Raw genomic sequence first — 19,667 nt, 5'->3', positions numbered from 1 at the left:
CAGCACTAATTAATATAACTATTATGGACCATCTTTTCAGGGACTATTTGAGAAACAAGCACAATATTTTAAATGTATATTGTGTCACCCAACACTGCTTGAGCTTCATATGTTGCTTGATGTGGTAGGCAAAATACTGAAAAAGTATAGGCCTACTTGTTAGAGATATCAACATTCGTGTCGCATAGTGGGTAAGATGAATATGCATAGATTTAATGGCCTTGGGTTAAGTTATATTGAAGATTTAGGTTTCGCATTGTTGCCAGATCTCACTTGAAAAAACAGTCCAAAATAAGTGATTCTTTCATAAATCATATATTAAACGAGTGCATTGAATTTTGAAAATATTCTTTAAATATGTACATTATTTAAAAAAAAATATGTATTAAAATATATCACGTACAGGTCATCTACAACTACTTACAATCAAAATGATTAAATGTATTTTGTGCACACACACACACGTTATACAGTACGTAATAACTCGGACAGTAGGTGAGGAAATTTAACAACAGCTATTTTAGTGGGCATGCTTTATTTTTCTTCATTTATTATTATTATTTTTTTATGAACGTGACAAACATCCTGAGAAGGAAGGAGAAAAAATGAAAAAAGCATAATGTAATCTTATTCCTGACATTTGAACTGCTTTAAGTGGTTGGTCATACTATTTTTGCCAAGTACTAGGAAGCCTAATTATGGGCCTGTATTCTGGAAGTAAGTTTAAATATATATTATCTATACAACTTTATGTAAAATACAAGTCCACGTGGATTATATTGTCCGGACATGGCAACATTTCATAGTAGCATATGCCGTTTCAATATAAAGGTGGTCTGTGAGCCGTGATTGACGCTGCTTGTATCCAATCACAGTCGCTGTTGTAAAGTCTTAAGCAGCGAGCGCAGAGAAATACCCCGAGAGAACACCAATACCCGTCCTCGATACGTTAAGAGGGCGTGTCTAAAGTGAGGAATTGTCCAATCACCCGTCGCTGGTGCGCCTGCAGTGCTCGGAATCCCCGCCTACGGCTTCCATTTCTGTTCTGGAACACACGAGTCCTCGCGAAGAATACACATTTGCTTTTCTGAATTTGTCTTCTAATGTAAATAGACATATCGACGAAGTGAAACCTATTTATATTTGGATAAATAGTGTTGTTGTTTTTTCCGTTGAAGGACACGTTTGAGCTCCAGAAGAAGCGAGGCGGGCTTTTATTCCCCATTTTAACTTTAGTGAGCGGCGTTTTCCGCCGTTTTTTTTATTCCCTCCCCTACCCCTCTCTCTCGCTCCCCCCTGTGAGAGTCGCGGCCTGTAGTGCAGCCACGAGGCGCGTCGGACCACCGGGAATCAGGCGATGGCGGAGTTTGGTAACGGACTGGCAGAGGAATCTCTGCTAGACTCAGACCCGGGACACTCAGAACTTGAAGACCCAGGCGTCGGCGATGAAGAACCGGGATTAGATGAGGGAGAGGCCGCTATTGAAGACCCGGTGAGTGAAGGACGCATTTTCCTCGCTTTAACAACGTTTCATTTTCTGTATAGGTTTTCATCCTAATTCCTTCCCCCAGTGTTACATTTAAAAGAAATGTGTGAATTTCATACGAAAACCAAATACTCATGTTTACGCAAAACCGGTTTTGCCAAGTCGGTTTGTCCGCCATTGTGGCTCACGCAGTGCAGTAGAATTAGTGAGTGGCATGCGTGCTGCTGGCCGCCATGTTGGCGCAACATCGGTCTTGGTTTCTCTGCGCCAGATCTGTCGACCTAGCGGGGGGAAAAAAAATCTTCATCGCAAAAATGCGAGACGGGAGATGTAAGAGACAGGGGCGAGGGTAGGACAGGCCGCCATTAGCCTCAGCAGTGTGGGTCCATCCGCAAAGAAGCAGACGGCTCCCGGTAAACACGCCTCTTTTCTGATCAGTAATATTTGTGGCGTGGAAGAGTAAGTCGCGTTGGTAACTGCGCGTGATTGTAGTTGGCCTCTGCAATGGAATAAATCTTTATGCGACGTGACATGTTGAAAGAGACGTGAGATGCTTTTATTTTCAGATTTTGCGTCAAATTGGTAACATTAAGGAAAACTACAGCGTTGTCGGTGGGCAAAGCGCACTGTATTTGATGCACATCTGCATCGCCGTGATCATTTTATTCGATGTGCGCTAAAGATTAAATGCCGCTCGTGATGTATTGCATCATTTGTTGGTGATTTTGTGATGGAGATGGTGCATTAGGGCTGGGCTGGTGCGTTTCTCTTCGTGCACATTAACATTATTGGAGCTAGAGTAGGTCATGCATTTGCATGCTGAATGCATGTCTACTTTATTTCATCATGCAATGAGGATGTGTAGTATTTAAATGATTAGTCACTGTTGGTTGCGCTTGTGATCGGTTGTGAATGCTAGCTCGTATCATGCAAAATCTTGTTTTAACTGCGTGAAAGAGGCCATCACATCCATGCTGGGTTACTTTACTCGCGATCCAGCGCGACTCCCACTGCCCTGCAATGCAGCACTGCTCAAACTTGTGTGCGTGCGTGTGAACACACACCAAAAGTGTGTTTGCTCGCGCACAACAATGCGTGCGCGGATGGCATCATGCTTAGGGCGTCTTGCTGACTGGACAATAATAAATGATGGTTTGAAAGAGCTCGGTGCACAATCACGTGTGAAAGTGCATGTGCATGCTGTGTCCACGATCACTGGTGAGAAGAATGAATGAGTGTGCATTCTGGGAAGAAATCGGCTGCGCATTTCAAAATGGGTTTAGCAGCAACACATCATATTGATGCAATATAGATCCAATGTAGCTGTCGATGAGGGAAGCCAAAATCATTTATTCAGGATGGAGTTATGCAAAATATTCCATTCCAGTTCTGTTAAATGTCTTAACAATCTGTGTTTTGTTTTTTGTTTTTGATGGTTGAAGTCAATATGTGCATTTCTTTGCCTTTTCAGGAGCTGGAGGCAATTAAAGCCCGGGTGAGAGAGATGGAGGAGGAGGCAGAGAAACTGAAGGAGCTTCAGAACGAGGTGGAGAAACAGATGAATCTCAGTCCTCCACCTGGTAAGTGAGACTAAACGAATGAATGAATGAGGGAGGGTGAACGGGCAAGTCTAGGGAAGATTGAGCTCTAAGGAGAGCACTGCAGAACAGACAGTACTGATGAATAGGACTGCATTAGAGGGAGAAGAAAAACTAGTTGTGGACCATTTGAGGTCAATCAAGATATGACTAGAAACAGAATGTAACCTAGATTTCAGCTGTGAAGCTATGAAGTAAGCTTGCAGACACTCTTTTCTGTGTTAAATCACAAATGCATGAGTGTTGGAGCTGCATGGGAATACAGTGTTTTCTCTCTGCAGCTGGCCCTGTCATTATGTCCATTGAAGAGAAGATGGAAGCAGATGGGAGATCTATTTACGTTGGAAATGTATGTGCAATAATTTTTATACCTATTTGGCTACCAGCTGTATTCATGTATTTGTTGCCTTTATATGTCTCATGTAATATTTTCCTTAACATGCTTGATTTAATGACATCTTCGAAGTGGTGTTGATTCGATTTTGTCTCTTGCAGGTGGATTATGGTGCGACGGCAGAGGAGTTGGAGGCGCATTTCCATGGCTGTGGTTCCGTAAACAGAGTCACCATCTTATGTGACAAGTTTACAGGACACCCCAAAGGGTAATTCATGCGTTCCTCTGTTGGTTTTTCTTTCTTAACTTACAACATTCGTCATCATCTTGGGCATCTTATTTTCTTCTGCTTTAAAGCATCTGCTCCGAATAGGCACTGTAGGTTTAGAGTAGGCATTGATGCATCACCTCAACCCACAAAATGAACAGTAGCCACTGAAATATTATTCAAATGTTCAGAAATTTTGAACAATAAAGCACATTATTAATCACAAATTATTTGACCTTTATTTATTCTTTTGAATGGCCACATTGCAGTAATTAATATGGCCTTTTGTTACATGGCATGATTTTACGCTATTTATATGTGGACTCGAGACTGTGAAGTGTGAGATTGTTCTTTAGCTATTGTGCTATTCTGGTGCACAGTATTTTCAAGCTGCTCCCATTAATAATTTGAATCATTGCATGGGGTAACTTTTGATGCAATGCTTTAATCACTGCTACTTTGAACACTGTTCATATCTTTATAAATTTAACACTATGCATATTTAGTTTTTTGATTATTTATATATATATATGTGTGTGTGTGTGCGCATATATGCTTACAACAATAAATAATTCATAGTGGTTTCAGCGTATGCTTTCCTGTTTTTTTTTTTTTTAATTGACCTCAGCTGCCCTCATTTGATCATTTGCCCTCTTCATGTTTCAGGTTTGCATATATAGAGTTCGCAGACAAGGAGTCTGTTAGGACAGCCATGGCACTGGATGAGTCTTTATTCAGAGGAAGGCAGATTAAGGTGAGATGAGGCATTACAACTAAAGCCCCTTTCACACAGAGATTCCGGAAATACACGGGTAATGTGTTCCGGCAATTGTTCCCGGATTGTTAGATTTTGGTTCATTCACACTGCCAGTGATTTACCGGAATCTGTGCGTGCGTTCACATACAACCCGTAAAGATCCAGTAAAGACACGTGACATTTCATGTGACCTATATAATGCGCCGCGCACCATTTCACTAAACTGGTGAACGGAGAAAAAAAAAAAAAGCTAAACTGGCGAACGATTTCAGCTTCTGCGCGGATAGTGAGGGGCTCCGATCGCTGCTTCATTCCAGTTTACACATTTTTTGTTGTGTGAATGTTGATCTGCCTTCAAAACACCCGGTAAAAGAGTTGCACGATAACGCGCGTCATCAGCCTTTACAGCATTTATCCGGCTTTTGTTCACACAGTGCTCGTTCCGGGACTGAACCCGGCAATATTACTAGGTCCCCAACCCGGGATTGCATTTACATTTACATTTATTCATTTAGCTGACGCTTTTATCCAAAGCGACTTACAATTGCTATATATGTCAGAGGTCGCACGCCTCTGGAGCAACTAGGGGTTAAGTGTCTTGCTCAGGGACACATTGGTGTCTCACAGTGGATTCGAACCCGGGTCTCTCACACCAAAGGCATGTGTCTTATCCACTGAGCCATCACCACCCCCACTGATCCTGGAATCAATCCCGGGTCGTGGTTGCGTTCACACAGAAGGCACTCTGGCAATTTTCTGGGACCAACGTGCATTGTGAAAGGGGCTTAATACTGCTAATACATTTTTGACTACAACTGGAAAATACTGTAAATTGATAAACTGTTCGGCGTGATGACGTTGAATGTCTCAGACAGCGCCTGTAGTCCCATTTAGCAACTTGTTAGCAATCGTGTTTTATGTTGTAGAATAAAACGTGAAAGTATCTTGAGCCTGTGTGAACCATGGACCTTATTTAAGGGATTTAACTAAAATCCCATTCAAAAAACCCATTGACTCTGGGACGATGGAACCGGAAGTGCCAAAATGCTAACTTCCGGGTTTTCGCCTACAAAGTGAGATCATAGTTCCACCACTCTCGGTGCGTTCCAAACGGGCAATATCGCCCTCTGAAGGGCACTTCGGAGTGAAAACAGTTATGGCCGCCATATTGAAGTGTCGTTGCAAACCGAAGTGCTCAAAATTAGCCACTTCAAAGGGCCCTTCAGAATGAAAGATTTCGAAAGGTACAACCGATGGACACTTTGGGCTCCCATGATCCTTTGCGCTGATTCATTGCATGATGATGGCGCCTCTGTATAATGACGCTGAAGAGCACTTCAAGAAACAGTTGTTTGGTCCCCTACACCCTTCGAAGCACTCACTCCGGAGGGTAAACCCTTTGAAGGCATTAGGGCATAGGGATGAGCCCTTCCGAATGGAACGTAGGGTCTATTGCAGATCAGATAGGATACGATGTGTACCGGGGTATTTCTGTTTTTCATGGCGCGCCATCTAATGTCAGGGAGTGAATTTGCATGTTCACTCGGCTCATTGCCAGCGAAAATCGCTTGGGTATGAACACAAAGATGCATCGAAAAACGCTGGCGATAAGCGCACGAGGCTTTATACAAAATTTTTAGGGATTGTACAAAATAATATTTAAAATTCTTTTGAAATTTGAATCATAAATTTCCCAACTGTTCTTACAGGTTGGGGCCAAGAGAACAAATCGTCCTGGCATTAGCACCACAGACCGCGGTTTCCCTCGGGCCCGTTTCCGCTCACGGGGAGGAAACTTTTCATCCCGGGCGCGCTACTACAGTGGCTACACACCCCCCAGAGGCAGAGGACGGGCCTTCAGGTGAGCTCCATGCCAGCCTTGCACGTTTGACAGTGACTGACACACAGGCTCCATCCTGACAGAGAGTGCTGCTGTGAAAGTGTGTGTGCATCGGGGTGGGGGGACAGGGGACAATCTAAAATAAGTTTTCTAAATGTCGATGCTTAATTTTATTTATCCCATCTTGTCATGTTAAACCAGCGGTTTTCAATTCCAGTCCTCATGCCCCCCCGCTCTGAATATTTTGCATGTCTCTCTTAGTTAACACACCTGATTCAGATAATCTGCTTGTTAGAAGTGAGCTCCGTGTATGAACTGTGTTCCGATTGACATGATCCCTACACGGTGTCCATTGCTCCTTACTCCCTGAGCAGGGGAAATCCGTTGAAGTTTACTTCACTTCGGAAAACATTCATTCACGGATTTGCGCTGCGCAGCGTCTTCACACACAGACGGGTGGACATCATATACCTCTGTAAATACAATTTAAATTCACGTCTCGCACACTTCAATGCACTTTGAATGAAATGCATACGTTCGCTTCGAACTGGAATCATTGCGGAATATCCTGTGATGTCCACTTCGCAGGGCACTTACGTTCGAATAGAACAAACGTCTGAAACGATAAGAGAAACATACAAAATGTATAGAGCGGGGGGGCACGAGGAATGGAATTGAGAACCGCTGTGCTAAGCACTGCTGGAAAAATGTATCAAAAAAAGAAAAATAATGTATCAGAAAATGAAATTCATTTCAAGACTACAGGTTATTGGTTTTATAACAACATGCCAGTCGGGTTTTTTTACTTTTTCAATCAGTTTTTTTCCCCCCTTTTTTGTTCATATTATTATTATTATTATTATTATTATTATTATTATTATATATTTTTTAGCTTGTTACCATTTCTGTTCTAATCTGTAATTGTGACAGTCTGCCTCTGTATGTACGCATGCCCCTGTTTAATGCCTCTGGGTGTGAGGAGAGAACAGCACCACTCTTATTTGTAGTCTGCACTCTCTGTACAAACTCCTGTGTCGTCATGTTTAAAGAGAAACTGAGGAAGAATTACAAACCATTAAACACACATGCACAGCCATCGTCATCATCGCTGTCCATTTCCCTCCTGCAGTGTAAGATTCTGAGCATGGAATGAGCCTTCACACTCACCAGAGGTTTAGAAGTCAGTCTGCTTCTCAATGTGAAGATGATTTCTGCATTGTGTCTCAAAACAGAGTGAGCTGCTTACACAGTGGTGAATTTTTAAACAGGCCTGTGGTCCTCTCTAGATAGGCGCTTCAGTAGGTTTTGGGACACAACCCAAATCTTATGCCCTCTGAATGGATTTAGCACTTAAGTTTTGGCGATGAAGGGATGTAAATAGAAGATTTTATATTGAAAGATCTGGTAGGGTGAAAGCATTTTATGAATCAGAATCTTGTACATCAGTTTGTTGGGAAACTCTTGTACTAGGGCTGGGTGATAAATCAATTTTATCGATTAACTCGAATGTGTAGTTTGTCGACTTGTTTGAATGAAAATCGTTTTTTCTAAAAAAAGATGTATACTACAGAACTCCAATAAATATGAGATAGGAGATAAATATCAATACTTTCTCTCGCAGTTATATCATTAGGTAATCATAATTGCGGGCATCAGGGAGCCGCTATTATGCATGGCATTGAAACTGCTTTTGAATGCACGATGGCTTTTTAGTTTCACTTTCGAGATTGGCGATCGCACGTGCGCTGTTTTTACTATGGAGCGGCAGTAGCCTACTTACCACACATTTTACAAGATTAGATGTTTGTCATGGTGCTCAGGATCTGCAAATCATTCGTCATCGTCCTCAGTCATCTCTCCTTACTCTATGTGGTAGGCTAAGTGAAATTTTATGTTCTGTAATGCAGTGTTTCCCATACATTGATTTATTTGTGGCGGCCTGCTACAATATCAAAACTGACCGCCACAAATAGATTTTTTTTTTTCAAAAAGCTTTGACTTTGAATAAGCAAGCACTGCACGTTTCAGAATCGAATCACAGTGCAGGTGTCTTTATATCACTGCATTTCTGAAGGAAACAGACTCTCTTCGGAAAATTTTGGATGTCATTTTCATTTCATCTTGCATAATGTCTGATAAAGCAGCGTTTGTGAGTGGAGCTAATTTGTGTACAGCGTTACCAGGGAAACCGCTATTTCTCCTGCTCTAAAAGCGCCTCCTGCTGGCAGATAATTAATTTGCATCTATGCAGCCACAAATAAAGTCCAAGTCTGTGGGAAACACTGGTAATGTAACAGGCAACCGTTAGCAATCGTTATTTGTTTCCTGTGCCTTTCTGAATACTGAATATTTGTTTTATTGATAGTGTTGTAAAGCACTTTGTGACTCCTTGTCTGTGAAAGGTGCTATATAAATAAATTGTATTTGCTTAATTCAAATTATTAAATGGATGCCACCTTATTGGGACAATAAAGCCCTCCCTACACCTATCCTAACCCTACCAGATACTTTTATTTTCAACTTTTTGATTATTTCCTTAATACATGCCTTTCCAATGCGATATGAGATTTGAAAAGGGAGAAAAAAAGTTTGGTATAAGGGGTCTCAAACTCGGGTTGATTATATCAAAAAGCATAGGCCTACCATCTACACCACTGAAATTGATGCTATATGGGCATCTTTTTGTTGACTAAGTCAATCGCACGTTGGGGGGCGGAGTTACTGTGCGTTCACACCGCCGGCGGCGAGAGCGTCAAAGTGGCCGGAAGTCATTCATTTTCAATGTGAGCCGGCGGCGAGCTCCGGCGAGAGCGGCGCGGCGAGTCTTGGACGGTGAGAGCGTCGAGGAGAGTTGAAATCAGGTCAACTTTATGGTAATGAGCTATGACGCGGTTGGGCGGCAACCAATCGGAATGTAGAAGTCCTCCGCTTGAGAGGGTTCCAGAGAACGCAGTCCTGTAAACTTTGGTTCCGACCACATTAGTTCCCAAGCAAAATGGAAGAGAGATTAATTATTGCTGTGGCGGGTTTCCCGATAATATTTGACGTGTCCCTGTTTGTGTACAGGGACATAAATAAATAAAAATTATAGAGGACATTTTCCCGCTACAACGTTTGTTTTTCAGCGGGAATTCAATTTATTTGCTCAAAACAACACTGATTTGACCAATTGCATTAAGGCTACACTTCAATCTGGACAGTTTGTAATGTAGGCTGCACACAAATTAATGTTAATTAAAGACCAAGACTAGTAAATGTCTCCTATAATGTTGAAATTAGACTAGCACTTAACCATGAACACAAATCCACACCACACAAATGGCTTTTAATTGGTTTATTTGGTTAGCAAACATGTAACTACAATTAAGTTCTTTCCATCGATCAATTTCTCACTTTCACATTTAAAATATTTCATGAGGTTAACTTATACTCTACTTGTGGTCAGTCTGCACAAGATCAACCTGCTTGTTTCCTTTGCGGCTCCTTTAAATACAAGACGAGCGTACGATCTACGTCAGAGCGTTAGCGCGTCCACGAATCTTTTCTACAGCGTCGCAGTCAGGGCGGCCAGGGCGATTTTTGACGCTCTCGCCGGCGGTGGTGTGAACGCACAGTTAGTGTAAATGGCCTTTGCCAACAAAGTCGGCTATTTGCACTTAGTGTAAATAGACACTCCGTAAAGTTAGAACTTGTTTTGAACAATTTCTTTGGCATCTGCAGATTGATTTTAAGTAGGGGGGGGGGGTCGATTTAAATCGTAAGTCAGATTTTTTGTGAATCTTTTTTTTTTTTTTTCTTCAGGCAATATCACCCAGCCCTATCTTGTATGTACAGTGCCACACTTTGACTTTTTTTGTTGGAGTGGAGCTTGGATTAATGCTCTGTAAATGTTTTTTGATTGGTTTAAATTAGTGCTGTCAAGCGATTAATCGCGATTAATAGCATCCAAAATAAATTCAAAAGGTTTTGGTTACATAATATATATGTGTGTGTGTGTGTATATTTATGTGTATATATAAATACACACACATACAGCATATATTTTTATAATATTTACATGTATATATTCATAAATTATATCATGCATAAATATATAAACGTAAAATTTCTTAAATATGCATGTGTGTATTTATCTATAAATAAATATACACAGTACACACACATTATGTAAACAAACATTTTCATTTTGGATGCGATTAATCGTCTGACAGCACTAGTTTAAATATTTATTTTATCCCACACCCAACCTGATACCCAGATTTGAAATATGTTAAGTAGGTCATTATATGGTTGTACATTTTTACAGTTAGCCAATGGGATTAAACTGTAAAACAAGATAAACCACATCAAGCATGTAGCTGATGTCAAGCTCAGCTCTAAATAACTTGAAGGCAAGTGTGTGTTTGACCTCAGGCACGTTTGGTTCAGAAAAGCCCATTTTGGTTCATTTTCACCCCCTCGCATGATTAACAATATGTTCACTTCCAGAATGGAGGGTTCATTCCTGCAGCCTGATATTGACAGTTTTAGTATCCAACCAATAACACAGAGGATTCTGTGCCATAAAGCGCGCAGGCTGTTCCTGGAGGGGGTATGTGTGAATGAAGAGCGTCTCTGGCTGCCTGAATGGATGCCCCTACATTTATTAATGTGTGTGTGTGTGTGTGGCCCAGTCCATATGTGGAGAGCTGTGTCGTCGCCTGTAACTGTGCATGTGTAGGAGGGTTCATGTCCCCAGGATCTCTCCTTTACAGAGACCACAGGAGCCGCCCCGTTCAGAGAGAGAGAAAGAGGGAGAGCGTGCTTTCACTGTCCCCTACACTGGACACTAGATAATTTCTAAAGCCTGAATATAACACACACACACATTTTGCTGTTGGATAATCTTCCTCAGCTTCCCTTTATATTAAGCCTTCTTTATACATGGTTGCATTAATCACTAGAAGAGGGGTATACATTGCATTTCATATTATGAATTGTGTATACCTGATACATGAGTGCACAAACGTTCACCCACCTTGTAAGGCCCTTTAAAATGCATATTACTGACATACAAACGCTCATATCCCCAAAAAATTGAATTGGTGTCCGTCGTCTTAAACTACAAAAAAGAACTCACCCTCTTTTTCTCTCTCTTTTCCAGGGGCCGAGGGCGAACAACATCGTGGTACTCCCCTTACTAATACCTCCCCACCCCCCTATGAAATCCCCCCCCCCCACTATCATCCTGTATCCCTTTAGTAAAGAAAAAAAAAAGACCCCTCAAAAAAGGAAGAAAAAAAGGACAAAAAAAAAAAAAAGAAAGAAAAGAGCATCTCCAGGAAAGACAGACTGACTGGCCGCAGTGTGCGATTGTGTGTGCGCGTGCGTGTGAGGAGGTGTTGCGATCGCCCTGGTAAGGTACAATATGGCTGTCGGGGAGATTTGGTGGCATTTGTTTAAATTTGAGAAGATGATGATGTAATCTCAGGCTGCAGATGTGTCCTTTTGTCTGGCTGTGATTTTTCTCTCAGCAAACAGCACCTCTTATGTTTGCACTCAAGAAAGGCAAACAGAAAAAAAAAATGTTAACTTTTTTTTTTTTTTTTTTTTTTTTTTCTATGATTGTAACGTGAATATGTGAACAATTTAATAGCAAGAATGTTGTTTGTTTTCACAAAGTTGTGCTATTTGAGATCACATTCTCTATTATTTTGTCTGCTCTCTGGAATCCCTTTTCCCCCCCCAGTGCTGGTTTCTTTCCCGTTCATCCCTCACTCGGATTACTTCCTCCACCTGTGTTATTCCAACAGTGGTTTAGAGTTGGGCGTTGTTTTTACGTTTTACTGTTCTTGAACCATCTTCCACACCATACGACTATTGTAAGATGGCATGGCCTGAGCTCTGAGATCTTTTCTTTTGTGTTTGAAAAGTTATTTTGTCTCACACTGCCATATGCCATTTTCGACCATCCTTTCCCTGTTCCTGTGCCGCTTCTCCTCCTCTCCCCTTCTGTCTCTCTCTCTATCTTTCTCTCTCTCTCTCTCTCTCTCTCTCTCTCTCTCTCTCTCTCTCTCTCTCTCTCTCTCTCTCTCTCTCTCTCTCTCTGTATATTAGACCACTTCTTGTCGTTTCAGGTTTCAGGACCAGTGGAGGCTGACTACCCCTCCTCCTGTGGCCGCGGCGCCCCCTACCGTCTCGGCGGCGTCTCTGTCTCTTTCTGCACCCGCTATGCACACTCACCCCATCCTCTCCGTGTGGGGGGGCGGGGGAGGGGGACAGGGCGACCACCGGCCCACTGCGGGAGGCATTTATTACAATAACAAGCGCTGAGCTTTACCAACATGAATATACAGAGATGCACCAGGCCCATGTTAACACAGACATACAGACACCGCATACACCACACACATCCACCACACAAATTTATATATCGTGAAGGCAGAGCCATGATAGAGCAATGGCTGCTTAAATTGCGAGTGAGTGAGAGAGGCAGGACTAGAAAGAGCTTGAAGGGGAGGGTTCTTCTAGGGCCTTGTCTTTCTCAGTGCACAGTGCAGTTAGGGCATGATGGAGCACTAACGCGTGGGCTACAGGTATCGGTTACTTAAGGAGGGCTTCGGAGATTTTATTTCGGGGGGAGGGAGGGGGGTTTATGTGGAGGGGTTTCTCGTTTCTGTTCGTTTTCCTTTTTCAGATGGGGGAGTGGGTATGGACAAAAAGAGAAAAGATGTTTTCCTTTTTTTATTTTATTTTTAACCCATGAGTCTGTAATTAGAAAAAAAATAAAAGACATTGTGTAAAAAGTATCTGAAGTGTTTGTTTGGTCTTTCTTTCGGGGTATTCTATGACTTCCATGCTAGGTTTCCATGTTTTTGGGTAAAGTGTAAAATAAGAATAAAGCCTAAATGAACGTAAAATCCTCAAGTGCAAACAAAATTTGTCCATAAGATAATTCTATCCAAACTGGTCACTCATTCCAAACTCACCATAGTGATTATGCTTTTGTTTTCATGCCAACTTGATGTACAATGTATTTTACTCATTCCAACCTGAATTGTACATGCTTTAGTTTTACTTAATGCAATAAATGATAAACACGTAATCGGATAACCATAATTTAAAATATAGAAGAAAAAATAAAAGCCAGATAATTATGCATAACCTTATTTTTTTTTTCTTTCCAAAAAAAGACGACTTATCCTAGTAGCCTCTGAATAATTTCACATTTTGTGCTGTGACTAATTTAGCAAATGTCTATTTCAACAATCATGTTAATGATAATGTGCCTTCATCTTGAAATCACACTTATAGGTTTTGTAATGTTATACAGTACACCTATTAGACCCTGTCCATTACATTAAACTTTGAACAAATCCTGTGAAACAAGTTTTATCTCCTAATTTTGAGGTCATCCCTTAGCTTTACTTCAAAACCCTTATAATGTATTTTTTACATAGAATTGTATGGATTTTTCTGGCTTGCCACAGGCCACCATGATTCATCTGAAAGGAATATTGCTTTTCAAAAAGCAAAAATTATATGGTTAATTTGGTTTGCCACAGTACAGCAAACTTGTGATTTGAGTGGGACAAAAAACATAAGAACACCCCATAAAAGTGACGGCCATTGTAACTAATGCATGCAGGCTCTGCCTAGGATGAAACTAATGAATATTTTAACTACTTTTCATTTTAGTTTGTCTTCATTTATTTCAACATAATTGTCAAGAATTGGGACATTTTTGTTCATCAGATCAAACAATGATTGAATAGATCCAATATGAAATTAGTGTAACCGTATTAAGATCCTAAAGACCACCACTTACAAAAATGTTTCACCACTGAATACACGAAGAAATAAGCATGCCATGCAGTCACCTTATTTTATTAGAAATTTAAGAGATATGCAAATCAAGGTAGTCGGATTAACCTTTTTACATAAGGCTCCACACCCTTGTTCATGAAAGGAAAGATATATTTAAACATGAAAAGAATCATTTTGTTGAAATTCATCTTAAAATCTCTCCTTAGCATCAGTGGTTTACTTGTGCTTCCTGAAAACTGAAAAGATAAAATATGAATTAATATACAACACTGGACACTTATTTTTTTAAAGCACTCACATAACTTACAAAACAAATACTTACTTTTCTTTTTCCCTTTTTTGATAATTTTCTTCTTTTTCTTGGGTTTAGTATTACCAATATCCTATCAAAAAGAGAAAATTCACTCAGAATAGATCAACCCGTTATAGAAATACACACAAAAACCGTCACTACAATGATCATTAGAACTTCTAAAAGATATGTAAAACTACCCATGATGCCATGCGCCAGCTCACCTGTGCTTCTCCCCCTGTCAGAGCGCTGATGTCACTGAATCGTGTGATCTTACTCAGCTGTGATGTCATTCCCACCATTCCTCTCTTCCCGAGTCTTTGCTCACGTGTCGTACTGAGTCGCACCAACATGGACTCCTCATAGGTTTTCCTTTTATGAACATTTTTCCAAAATTATAAGGGGAAAAAAAATATTAATTAAAAAATCAATATTATTTGATATCAATATTATATCTGTTTGTTTACAGAATCTACTGTATTTAATGTCTAAAGTATAATATTACCATAAACTTTCATATTATGTACCTGTTGAGCTCTTCTCTGCTTTCCCGTTCGGTCTGGAAGTCTCTGCGGTCTCTGATCTCCTCAGGAGCATCGCTGTATTGCTGTCGGAGCTCCTGGATCACAGAGCTGCGGAGTGCCACTTTCTTCTGTTTATCGATCAGCTGCTTCTGCCGGTCTGCTTCTGTCATGTCTCCGTCTGTGTATGGACAGGGCAGGGTTTGGGATGAGTATTAACTAGCAATGTTATTGTATGTCTCTACATCTAAATCCTAAAGTTAGGTAACCAAAGTGAACTGCTACAAAATCAAAAGACTTACCATAATGCATTGGAGCAATTCGAGGAGGTATGTATTTCCTGCTGGCTGAGGGATCTTTTAGCCCCTTTGATTTTCCTCCTCCGTCGTCCTCATCGGAGTTCTCAGATTCATTCAGCTATGTGGGAAGGAAATGCAGCAATGTTTAGGTAAATTTTATATATATATATATATATATATATATATATATATATATATATATATATATATATATATATATAAAAATTTACCTAAACATTGCTGTATATGTGTGTGTATATATATATATATATATATATACACATTACACACATATATACAGCAATGTATGGATTATGATACTAACTACAATTTTTGTCATGTAATTAGGAATCAGTAACGGGTTACAATTTGTAAGTAATCTACCTAGCTCTGCTTCTAGAATTAAAAATATGCACAAATTAAATCAATTTAATGAAATGAAACATTACCTTGCTGACCAGATTCTGAGGGTTAGGCCGAAAGTGTAGAGGGTCATTCTCAGCTGAAAGAAACACCATCAATCGAGTCAGTAAACTTCAGTGTTCTTAATATACGCAATCAATGACAAAACATGTAAGAATGAAAGACTTACCAAGGCTGCCTGTTACTGCGGTCCGCACTAATTTATCAATCTGATATTTAAGCTTTTGATCTAGGGGTCTCATCTTCTCTAAAACCTATACAACAAAAACATTTAATTGCATTTACATTATATATTGAAGTCAGAAATAACCGAGACAGACAGGATTCATTTCTAAAATACTATGGTATCAATATATTTGATTTAATGCCAGAATTGCCAGTATTGTATTAGCTTATTTAGTGTAGTACTGTCAAACGATTAATCGTGATTAATCACATTTAAAATAAAAGTTTTTGTTTACATAATGTATGTATGTGTACATTTATTATGTATTTATATATATATATATATATATATATATATATATATATATATATACACACACACACACACAGACACAGTATATATATTTAAAATATTTACATGTATATACATTTATATTCTTATATTTTATGTACATATATTTAATATATAAACGTAACATATTTTTTTAAAATATATACATGCATGTGTTTGTATTTATATATAAACATAATAAATATGCACAGTATACACACATATGCAAACAAAAATTTATTTTGGATGCAGTTAGTCGCGATTAATTGTTTGACAGCACTAATTTAGCGAATTAATTGATTCAGATGAGGAATTTGGCAAAAAATGGATGACACTTTGTTTTGTTTTAACAAAGGGAATACAAATTCTGAGTGTTATGTGCTTAATATCGTACCGTCCTTATGGTGACTAGCCTATGGATGGCGCTGTTGTCCTGCAGACTTTCTCCTTCTGTCTTTAAACTCATCAAATGTGTGATGTCTTGAAGGTAAAACAGTAATAGATGATATCTCAAGTCCAGAAAAGACAAACCCTGGAGCGAAAAAGATAGGAAAGCTCACAAACATGTTTTGAAAATTGTGACTGTATTTAATATGTTATCAATATCATAAAAATACTTCTACCTTAGAAGTTTGATAAGCTTTCTCTCGGACTTTCTTTATCAGGTCCCGGACATGACTTGTTACTGAAGCAACCTGAAAATAAGACAAGTGTCAATCACCATCTTCTCATATCTTTGTGTATTATAACAATTGTGGTGCTGAACACAAAATAAGACCGTATAATAGAATCTAACATAACAGACCTGTTCTGTGAGACTGTTGAGTAGACGAACAGCAGAGGGAAGATCATTGTCTATAAGCTCCTGCAAAATACAACTACATTAGTTTTAAGTACATTATCATTAAGGCTATCAGGTTAGCCACTGGACAGTTTCACTATATTTGGTAATTTATCCGTGAAATAATATACAATTCAACGAGAACATAATAAAATCAGTATAATCTACCGGTTACATCACGGCACATCCATGTTTAGGTTCAATTAAGGACAAATTTATTTAGTTAAAGAACAACTCACGTTTCCAACGGTGGTAGCCGCCATTTTGGATTAACCAAGTTGATACGGATGCCACGTAAGGACAAAACTCACAGCACGCAATTCAAAAATCGTTTTAAAACAAAAGTCAGCATGATGGACAGGAGTATTTCGTGTGCAAATATGCGTGAATTATTATATAGAGTATTACATACACGAAGATAAACGACAGAAAACGCTGATATTTGAGCCATTAAGAGTAAAATAAAAACATACATCAAGTACGACATGTCACAATATACATTTTCAACACTATTTTTCTTTACCATTCCTGCTAGAACTCATAAGGCCGTTTTTGTTTACATTCCTGCTAGAACTCATAATCCAGTTTTTTGTTTACATTCCTGCTAGAACTCATAATCCAGTTTTTTGTTTACATTCCTGCTAGAACTCATAATCCAGTTTTTGTTTACATTCCTGCTAGAACTCATAATCCAGCATATGGTGGTTCTCTTGCTGGTTTTAGGATGATGTTGACTGGTTTTAGACGAGTTTGGGAGCATTTTTCAGCAGGGGCATGTTTCATAAAACAAGTTTACCAAATAACTTACCCCAGTAACTAACCAAATATAAATACAGCAGAGCAGGCTCAAATTGCACGCATGTATTTGTTGCTAATTCACATTTCTAAAATAGAATTAGTGATTTTCGACTTTCACCAGAAGATGGCGGATGACTCCATGAGTACATCCCTCAGGAAGCACAGGAGTGATGAATGTGAGTCAATGCAGTCTGTGCATTACATATTTGTATGATTCTTACATTATGAACATTTCTGGTCACTTAAAAAATGAAACTTCAAATGCTTTTTTTCATTTTAGTTATAACATTAATCACATATAGCGTAAGCCTTGTACTTACTGATGCAGATAATTATAGTTTGGAATAGCCTAACTCAATAATATGCAGATAAAGTTAAATTAGTTGTTTGTGATCTTAAATTCTGAAATAATAACTTGTTTGAAACAAAGGTACTCTTAGCAGAAGAGTACCTTTAGAGTAGCCTACAGGCTCGTCTACAGGGTTTTTATACCATTAGACCTACACATACAGTAAGATTACAGTGTAGTAGATGAGATACAATAGTTTAGATGAGAGAATTTTGTAAATATTGTACACCCTCCAACTTGTAATCATTGAATCGATTTGTAGCTAAATACTTCTTACATGTACTGTATTTTTGCAGAACTGAGATATGACTGTTTATGGGAAGAAGGGAAAGTATTTTGTCATAATTTGGCTGAGGATGCTGAATTTTTTATTTATTTTCTATATTATAGCCTACTGAATTGTGTGTTTATATATATATATTTTTTTTTTGCTATTTGAGTTTTTCTTTTCTAGTGCTTTTCATCTACTGAGATCTTTTTACAGTAGTGTAATGAAAGTCTTTTTTTCTTGAAGCTTATTGATGCTTTTCACTGTATCTGCACTCCTCTTTGTATGACTTGCCAAATGATTCCTGATTCCAAAAAGGAGGTACCAGTGTTTTTAAACTTAAAAATTTAAGGCAACCAGCTTCAGCAGATTTTTGAGTTTTCTCAACTTGTTGTTTTAAGTTCATACAACAAATAGTTGAGAATCTCCTACAAAAATAAGTTGAGAGAACTCTAAGATGGTTGCCTTAAAATTTTAAGTTGGCTCAACTTTTTTTTTACATGTTTTTTTTACAGTGTATACAGAATTTGCGATGGTAATGACAACTTACATGGAATCATTTTATAAGCAGTTAAGACTATATGAATTGAATGTATTTGTATTAGGAAAAAGTGGACAGTAAAAAAGGACATTTTTCCAAATTTTAAATCACCGTCTATAGTTCTTCTAAAGGATTCATTTAAATGTCTAGCTTGATAATAAGCCCAAAATAGAGGTATTATGACAAATGTAACATTATGACACAGTTAATTAAACAGACATGTTTAAAACTAATGCAATCCATTGTATTAAAATTATTATCTCTTAAAAAATCTTTAGAAATATTATCCTAATGGAAGAATCAGTAACACTAAACACAAATTCACTATTAACTAAGCTTTTTTTGCTTATTTATAGCAAGTAAAGTAGTTGTTGCAGTTAGGCAGAGTTATGCAGAATAAGGCATTAATATGTGCTTTATAAGTATTAATAAACAGCCAATATGCATGCTAGTAAGCAACTAGTTACATGTGAATAGTGTTCCCTCATCTAAGTGTTACCAAAGAATCATACATTTACATATATGCTTCTTTCAGACACTAAGATAAATGTTGTGTGTGTGCCTTAATAATTCACTAGCTTTCTCTATACTTTTTCTATTCTATCTTGTTTTATCTTTATTTTTGTTATATATATATATATATAACTTGCTAAGTGTACTGCGTTAGGCTAAGCAAGACTTGTCATAGCACATGCATATTATTGCTCTTTTGTTGGTTTTGATTGTTTCTATTGTCATCATTTGTAATCG

At 38.7% G+C, this 19,667-nt stretch overlaps 2 protein-coding genes across 4 annotated transcripts; one reads left to right on the top strand and one right to left on the bottom strand.

Annotated features, from left to right (window-relative positions):
• The first annotated feature begins 877 nt into the window (after positions 1-877).
• LOC306863243 (polyadenylate-binding protein 2-B-like) lies at positions 878-13,070 on the top strand. 3 transcript variants are annotated; one of them, XM_079406488.1, is made up of 7 exons: positions 878-1,492; positions 2,958-3,066; positions 3,366-3,433; positions 3,580-3,686; positions 4,353-4,440; positions 6,153-6,304; positions 11,427-13,063. In XM_079406488.1, exons 1-7 carry the CDS (start codon positions 1,358-1,360, stop codon positions 11,464-11,466), a joined length of 699 nt encoding a protein of 232 aa, XP_079262614.1. In that variant the 5' UTR covers positions 878-1,357; the 3' UTR covers positions 11,467-13,063. The 3 variants fall into 3 exon arrangements, 2 of the variants coding, with proteins under 2 accessions (XP_079262614.1, XP_079262613.1); XR_013783663.1 differs by lacking the exon at positions 11,427-13,063 and adding an exon at positions 6,934-6,997 and having other exon boundaries at positions 1,033-1,492; positions 6,153-6,399; XM_079406487.1 differs by having other exon boundaries at positions 1,033-1,492; positions 12,400-13,070.
• Positions 13,071-13,958: 888 nt separating this feature from the next.
• LOC306863644 (neuroguidin-like) lies at positions 13,959-17,257 on the bottom strand. Its single transcript, XM_079407137.1, has 11 exons — positions 17,201-17,257; positions 16,926-16,985; positions 16,744-16,815; positions 16,515-16,652; positions 15,794-15,878; positions 15,651-15,703; positions 15,205-15,319; positions 14,909-15,083; positions 14,606-14,753; positions 14,412-14,472; positions 13,959-14,325 (listed from the first exon to the last, which is right to left on the bottom strand). Exons 1-11 carry the CDS (start codon positions 17,222-17,224, stop codon positions 14,306-14,308), a joined length of 951 nt encoding a protein of 316 aa, XP_079263263.1. The 5' UTR covers positions 17,225-17,257; the 3' UTR covers positions 13,959-14,305.
• Positions 17,258-19,667: the final 2,410 nt, after the last annotated feature.

This window comes from Barbus barbus, assembly GCF_936440315.1.
Source record: "Barbus barbus genome assembly, chromosome: 44".
Taxonomy (NCBI): domain Eukaryota; kingdom Metazoa; phylum Chordata; class Actinopteri; order Cypriniformes; family Cyprinidae; genus Barbus; species Barbus barbus.
Note: the sequence above shows the minus strand (reverse complement) of the source record. Positions and strands in the feature narration are given on the sequence as shown.

Bases quoted from the DNA above. Each gene is read 5' to 3' on its own strand.
- LOC306863243 (XM_079406487.1), top strand. From the start codon at position 1,358: ATGGCGGAGTTTGGTAACGGACTGGCAGAGGAATCTCTGCTAGACTCA. The intron at 1,493-2,957 runs GTGAGTGAAGGA...TTGCCTTTTCAG, and splicing joins AGGCCGCTATTGAAGACCCG to GAGCTGGAGGCAATTAAAGC. The intron at 4,441-6,152 runs GTGAGATGAGGC...CTGTTCTTACAG, and splicing joins TCAGAGGAAGGCAGATTAAG to GTTGGGGCCAAGAGAACAAA.
- LOC306863644 (XM_079407137.1), bottom strand. From the start codon at position 17,224: ATGGCGGCTACCACCGTTGGAAAC. The intron at 15,879-16,514 runs GTACGATATTAA...TTTGTTGTATAG, and splicing joins GGCTAGTCACCATAAGGACG to GTTTTAGAGAAGATGAGACC. The intron at 15,320-15,650 runs GTAATGTTTCAT...CTTCCCACATAG, and splicing joins CTCAGAATCTGGTCAGCAAG to CTGAATGAATCTGAGAACTC.